General features: G+C 40.3%; 1 protein-coding gene across 1 annotated transcript; it reads right to left on the bottom strand.

The window, feature by feature from the left end:
* Window positions 1–4,372: 4,372 nt before the first annotated feature.
* Window positions 4,373–7,056, bottom strand: klf17 (Kruppel like factor 17). Its single transcript, XM_080461311.1, has 3 exons — window positions 6,859–7,056; window positions 5,620–6,727; window positions 4,373–5,497 (listed from the first exon to the last, which is right to left on the bottom strand). The coding sequence occupies exons 1-3, from the start codon at window positions 6,922–6,924 to the stop codon at window positions 5,322–5,324; spliced, it is 1,350 nt and encodes a 449-aa protein (XP_080317437.1). The 5' UTR covers window positions 6,925–7,056; the 3' UTR covers window positions 4,373–5,321.
* Window positions 7,057–7,853: the final 797 nt, after the last annotated feature.

Raw genomic sequence — 7,853 nt, 5'->3', positions numbered from 1 at the left:
TAGGCTAAGGTAAATTTTGAAGGTGGGGGGTCCAGGGGCAGCCACACCTTGAAACTTTCAGCTTGTATAAAGTGCAGCCCACATCCATCTGACAGACCGCAGCTGTACATCAAGGAGACTGTAAGTACATGTTTTGGTTTTGTTTTCAACTTCTTTTTAACTTAAAATCATTCAGATTCCACTATGCTTCATTATGAGCTTGTCCAGTGGGACTTGTTCGAAATGCCAGGCTGACTTGTTGGGAGCTACACTGGAAATTTCAACACACAATTGGTTTGAATTGGAAGCGACTTTGTGGGCTTTGTTACTGGGGCAAAGTCGGACCAGGAAAAACCTTTACACACAGTACTTTGCATGAAGATTTCATTGCTCTTGTCCTAACTGTGACTGAGTTATCGTAGCCCCGCTGGTTCAACAGAGACCATCTCTGGCACCTTCAGTGTTGCTTAGTTTGATGGGTGTGACTAGATGACAACTATCACAGGGAAAATAGCTCCAAAAACTGTTCATTCCATTGGGAGCAAATCTGACAAGCAGGTAGAAACTTTCCACAAGAAGAACACTCAGTCTTTTTCAGCACTTATCTCATTAAAATTGTACTTTCATTTTGACAACAGTTAAGTACCAATTCACTAAAGCCTTAATTATTCTTCTATTCTTGTATAGTTTCATTGAAAACTTTGAATAGATGCTGTGTCCCTCTAGATAAAGTACATTGCTTGAATGAAATTTGTAAACAGCAAGTAATTTTGAGAACCGTTGTGTCAATAAAATGAAGAAAGTTGTTTTTGTTTCCTTCTTTGACTGGCAGTGCAAATACCCCGATTCCTCCCAAATGGCGATAGATCACAAACAGATTGGATGATTGAGACACAAAAATGAAAATTCAATCCAATATGTCTCATTAGACAAGTAATGCAATACCTTCAACAAAAAACACAGTGGAAAACATTTAAGTTATTTTAAAGTTGAAGAGGCAGAAACTCAACAAAAAACAACTATTACCACTACTACTACTAGTACTACTACTAAAACAACGATGATAATAATAATAATAATAATAATAATAATAATAATAATAATAATAATAATAATAATAATAATAATAATAATTGTGCTATAATTGTGCTATAATTGTGCAATAATTGTGCAATAATTGTGCAAAAGTATATTAATGCTCTGAATGAATGTATGCAGCTCCTTCGTTTACAGGTGATTTTCTTTTTAAGTACTAAGAAAGACAAACTTCAGAAAAATCTGTGGCTTTTGAATTATCCTGTATTTCAAAATGCAATAGTAAGCAAACTTTAGATGAATAGAATAGAATAGAATAGAATAGAATAGAATAGAATAGAATAGAATAGAAATACTTTATTAATGCCAGAAGGAAATTCATTCATAGTATTTATACAGAATAGGATATAACAAATAGAATAAAAAGTTGAAATATCAATATATGCATGGAAGGAATGACATTTACAGAAACTCAACAAACAACACTGAGCCCGGTCGATGTCGGACCTGCTGCCAATAAATCATTCAAAATCTGCATCCACTTTGAAGATCAGCATTTTCAAAAAGATGACGAAAAAAAAAGAAACATGTGGCTTGTTAGTAGTGGGTATCCATCCACATAAATTTTCACTTTTCAGTATCATAATGTGTGATCATAAATATAGAAGAAATTTCTCATAGTCTAAAATATGTTCAGAGTAAACCTCTCCCTCGCTTTTGTTTAAAGATTTTGTCGTGATAGTTGACGAGCATTGAGGAAAACGTCTTCTAATTCCACACCTTCTGTTCTTGTGTGCGTCAACAGCTGCGCAAGATGGAGAATTCTGCGCCGAGCAAAGCTGTCTGGTCTCCTTCTTCCTCCCCCAACCTCTTAGATGAACTGGAGCAATACGTGGACATGGAGTTCATTTTGTCCAACGATGTGACAGCAGGTCACCACGCAGCTTTATCCCCACAACACTTGGTGATGGATTTCTATCTCCTGGAGTACCAGCTCGTAAAGAAGAAGTCAGCAGCCCCCTGCTATGTAAGTATCATCACAATGTTGTGGCTGGTTAATCACATCAAAACTTGACATGTTTGAATATTTTTTTTTTCCTTTTGTGCCATATCTTTTTCAGTACTCCGTGCCTCCTCCACCATACCACCAGCACAGACACATACCAGTTCCACAGCAGAGGTTAACTGATCAGAACTCACCATCTCCCATGTTCAGTGAAGGAAACATGCAGAAGGTGCAGCACAAAACATTCCATGAGCAGAGAAATGTTGTATATTTTCACTGCAAATTCCCCGGCTGCAAAAGAGTCTATGTAAAGAAGGGCCATTTAAAAAATCATCTCAGGAACCACAAAGGTAAAAAAAACAACAAAAAAAAACCCAATTACTATTAAATCATTTTTGCATCCGTTGAGTAGTTTGTCTAATTCAATCGACCGTAATCTAAAAACATTGTGCCGTATATATCCTGCAGGTCCTGCCCACAAACGTAAATGGGCTTGCTACGCGATGCCAGATGAGCAGAGGTCAGACGAGCTGAATCATCAAATGCAGACTGGACAAGCATCAGAAAGTTGTCATCACTCGTCGCCCTAACGTCACGGAGCAGTGGAACAAACCCCACTCAAACTGGAGGTGCCTCACTACGTTTGTGTAGTATCTTTTATCTGGCATTTTGGGTCCATTCAACATTCACGATGTCCATTTTGTTTTTGTAAACACAAGTGATGATGTATATTCAGAAACCGCTGTAGATCACAGCTTCATACGGACATCACATATGGTTTTGTGAATCAGAGATGTCAACAGTCAAGATATCAAAATCAAAGGAGTTTTTCAGGAACCAAACTCCAAAGATGGAGTGCCACCGACCCTTCACCACACTCTACTCACAACAAAGTTCCAGTTCATAGCTTTTAAACCGACTTTTATAAACTTTATATATAATAAATTACATATAATTTTAAGTGTGAAAAGCAGGTTTTGCTTCTTTTGAGGAATTTTACTGCAAACGATGATTGCTCCGCCTTTTGTCTTAACACAATTCCTTCTTTGTTCAATGTTTGCAAGATATATTAATATATTGTTTCATTTTTTTTAAAAATATATTTACTTATGTCTTTCTCTCTGATCCCAGGATTAGAATCCCCCTTTCCCCCTCTTTTGTAAAGATGGCGTCCCTTCAAGTTCGTCTGGAGTCTTTATTTACTCATATGTTGTCGTTTAATCATATCAGTGCTGCTCTGAACTTGGTGCTAAATAAATAAATGAATAAATAAATAATCTAAAAAAAAACAAGTTGACAATCAGCCAGTTTGAGCATTTTATTTACTCCTGTGGTTGTATCTTTTCTCCTGTGGGGTTTTTCCTTCTCTTTCTCCTTCTCTTTCTTTTTGCTATCAATCATTAATTATTTGTTATTATAGAGAGGAGTTGAGGGCTGCAACAGAAAAAGAACTTGATGTTACAAACTAGTATGGTGACCTTAGAGGGGAGCAGCTGAAAGACAATCACGTGTTTTGTTTATGTACTATAATTAATTTAACTGTACAATGTCACACTTGAATACACACACACACACACACACACACACACACACACACACACACACACACACACACACACACACACACACACACACACACACACACACACACACACACACACACACACACAGATTCGACATGTAAATTTAGAGTTAAGTGAATTCTAAGTTTCAGTTGAGGAACGAGTGAAACTAAACAATTCTTCGAAGTAGTTCTTCAAAGCAAGAGGAGGGGCGTCACCTTTCACTTCGAGAATTATGCCACGATGTGAACTAACACTAGAGGGCAGTATTGCACAAGAAGTCAAGTAAGTTTTCTCTAGACGATCTGATGGGAGGTCCATCCTGAAGTTTCAATTTGGACTAAGATTGAAGATAAAAGATTAACAGTTGTAAATAAATGAAACGTCGTGAGTTGATTTCACAACCAAGCTTGGTCATTGGGGCGCGCACTCCCAAGATATTGAACAGATGCAGTCAGATGAAGTCAGAATTTCAATTTTCTACTTCTTACCCAGAATGTTGAATCCAACAGAAGTCATAACTTTCGGGAGATTCAATCCATTTTAAAAGACATAAAACCAGCTCTCTTAGCTATTGTGATGACCCTGTTGTCCAGTCTCACCTTAGTTTTCCTTCAGTGTGACAATGATGGCATTACTCTTGTTTGTGTATATTGTTCTGTGAATACTATATCGGCTTTTTCATAAATAATGAAATTAATAATAAAGGTTGTATTCTCAATGGGTTTTGTTCCTTGTTGGAATTAAATATACTGTAATGGAAACGTTCTGGTTTGCCCAGTCATGTTTTGGGGGGGTATTACTTTTGTTTATTCCATCATGGGAAACGACACAGAGCCACCAGATGCACAAACATACACATATAAACATGCAGTGGACTCAGTATCAAATGTCTCATGGAAGTAATAGAAATGTACAATGACAGTTGCAGTCGATGTAAAAAGCATTTTATTTTATATTTGTTAGCCCTTAAACGCAATTAAAAAAAACAATTGCAACCAGGGAGAAATATACATCTGTTTTACAAGTTTCAAGTACAGCAGTTCAACCTCAGGTTGCAGTGGGGTTCTTCACTTTTAAAAGACAATACAAACTTTTCTGTAACAAAATATACATCTGTATTTCACTCCCTAAACACGGTGAGCAGTCATTAAAATCGAGCGAAGCTTCATCTTTTTGTTGGGATCCTAAAAATGACTTTTAGTACCTGGATATATGTTGACATTGCGTAAGCGGCAAACAAAACCAGATACAATGTCTGAACTGTGTCTTCACAAATATATATGTTGATCAATCATATTAGAAAAGCTTAAAAAAGATTAAAATAGTCATTGTCGCCCCAAGCTGATCTGAGTAAATATATAAAATGTAAACACTTCAAAAAAATATAATTTACATATATACAAATACACAAACATCTGGGTCCTGCCCACAGTGAGCAAATAAGACATCTGGTTAAGGCACTCACTGATAATTACTTTATGAGACAGTGAAGAGGAAGGTCTTGATTACTAAACTACTATAATTTAGCGCATATTAATAATACAAAAATCCACAGGCACTTAAACTTGTGATGTGTCCAACTCAAAAAACTATTTCCTCATACAAATCCATTGGTACGAGGAACTCCAGTTACTTTGGTTTAAGACAGAGAAGCCAGCTTGTCTTTCTTCTTGGATGCTGACCACTACACCACCATAGATTTGAGTCACTCCACACACTCACAGGTGGAATGTGGCCTACATGTGCCTCTTCATGTGAAGAGCCAAGTGGTCTGAACGAGAGAACGCTCTCTCACAAAGGTGACATTGAAACGGTCTGTGTCCGGTGTGTTTTCTGAAGTGGCGGGTCAGCTCATCGGACCTGGCGAACTTCCAGCCACAACCTTCCCAGTTACAGTGGTAGGGCTTTTCACCTGGGAGGAAAAAAGAAAGCAAAAGTACCCGTTAGTATCATCAGTGTGGGATGCAGAATCATCACAAAAATCCCGAACTTAAAATGAAATAATCATTTGATAATTAGAAGAAATGTGCTCACCTGTGTGCGTTCTCATGTGGGCTTTGAGATGAGAGCTCTTGGTGTAGGTTTTCCCACAGCCAGGGAACTCACAGTTGTGCGTGGCAGCGCGTTTTCGAGCCCAAGACCTACGTCCTCTCTTCTGCTTGACGATCCCCGTCTCATCCTGTGTGTAAAATTCCATCAAGGATGGAGAAGACGGAGGGGTGAGCATCATCCCCTGCACTGAGGCGGGATGCTGCTGCTTGTGAGCCTGGAATGGCACTCTGAGCATGCTGTAGTGTCCTTGAAACTGTGGCCCACACTGCTGTGTGTACTGCTGCTGATAAGGCACGTTCACAAACTGGTTTTGGAGCTGCTGGTGATTAGTAAGATGATGGGAGCTCATGGGTGAGTTCATTTGTGCCAAATGACAATCGGTGCGTCGATGAAGTGCAGTATGTTGCACGGGTTGCGCACTGAATCCGTGCAATGCACCTGTAACTGCGCCCTGGTGGTGCGCAAAAGCTGGCGGATGCTCTGAGCGCATCAGGGGTTTGTCGTACATCTGTTGCACGAAGTTCCCAGCTGCCATCATACAGGACTGACCCACAGCCTCAGTTTTAATTTTGTATCCGGGTGGGGGAGGAGTCGTGACCGCTTGGTGGTGAGCGGGAGCTGATGGAATGGTGAGCGAATTCGAAGAGCGCAGCTCGGTGTACTCTCTCCCCTTGTCAGCGCAATCCGCAGGAATCTCTCCCGCATAACTCATCTCAGGAGTGAGAAGCTCCGCCATGAGACTGTTCATTGGGCTCGAGTTTGTGAAGTTTAGTGAGCCCTGGTAGCTCTGGGATGAAGGATGATCGCCCCACTCAGGTACGGAGCAGCCGCTGCAGCTCTCCGGTGACTCCGGCAGGGAGTACGCGTACTGCTGCGGGGGAGAAATGCCTTCACTGCCACCGTCATTGCTGGCAAAATCGGAGCCAATAGTGTTTGAGAAGATGAACTCGAGGTCGACAAATTTGTCCAGCTCGTCCTCGTCCTTTGAGGGCAAAGCATGAGATTGCACGATGCTGACCTCCACCTCAGTCAACGGGTTCTCTGCGACACCTGTTGCGTTACTCATTACGCACCGATCCGTCTTGCACAACTGTGAGAAGAAAAAAAAGAAAAGAAAAGAAAAAAGACCCCCATGTTATTTAAAAATTGCTTTTATACTGGGAGGCAATAACCTACAGTGAATCTTCAATCAATGTAAACGTAAAACTTAAGTCTACTCACGCTTTCCATCGGTTTGAGGCTCGAGAACGGCATTAAAACAGAAATGACTGCTTCAGCCACAGCCATGCTGGTCGACAGGGAGGCAAAAGGCAAGAATTTAAAACTCCGAACTGAAGAAAGAGTCCTGTGTGTCCATACAGCGCTTATCGGGTAACAACGGCAGCTGATGCGTCTTCCAGGATTCAGGATGTCAGTATCAACAGTGTTGATGTTTTTTTATAGCTCCTTTACGCATATTTGGAGGCGTGGTTTCCACTCCCCCCCACACGCTCGCTCGCTCGTGCGCGCACACACACACACACACACACACACACACACACACACACACACACACACACACACACACACACACACACACACACACACACACACACACACACACACACACACACACACACACACACACTAAAGACCACTTCCATCAAAAGTCCTGGAGAAAAGCCAGGTAACTTTCAGTGCACTGAATGTAACTGAAATGAAGATTTCGTGGCTCTTGTGGTTGCTGAGACATTTCCCAAACACAAACGCAACTGTTAGATGGTTCACTTTCCAATGTTTTGTTTTAAAAAGTCATACTCTTTTTCACAGAATTGTTTTTTTTCCTTTATCCCCGTATATGTCGGATTTCACCCAAGCGATTCATCACTTTAGGATCCCATGGGAAAACTTTACATTTTCCCTGAGGCAGTGAAAGCAGGCGACACGAAACGTGGTGAAAATAAGTACATTTTGGTGCAGGAGAACAAATAAATGTTTTAACTTTTTTTTTTCTTTTTTTTCGTTTGTGAAATATTGAGAACTTTCAAAGACAAACCGTGCCCTCAAACCCAACATGTGTATCATACAACGGAATTCAAATGTGTGAAAATCCCAACCTGTTTCGGGCAGCCTCTTCAGACAAACATTCAACATTGGACGCATATTTAATTTACCCCCAACTGATGATCCCAGGGTGCTCAACGCAAACACAGACGTGAGAAACGTCCGCACATACT

Source organism: Lipophrys pholis, assembly GCF_963383615.2.
Source record: "Lipophrys pholis genome assembly, chromosome: 1".
NCBI classification, from domain to species: Eukaryota; Metazoa; Chordata; class Actinopteri; order Blenniiformes; family Blenniidae; genus Lipophrys; species Lipophrys pholis.
The sequence above is the reverse complement of the archived record's forward strand: the minus strand, read 5'-3'. Positions and strand labels throughout refer to the sequence as shown.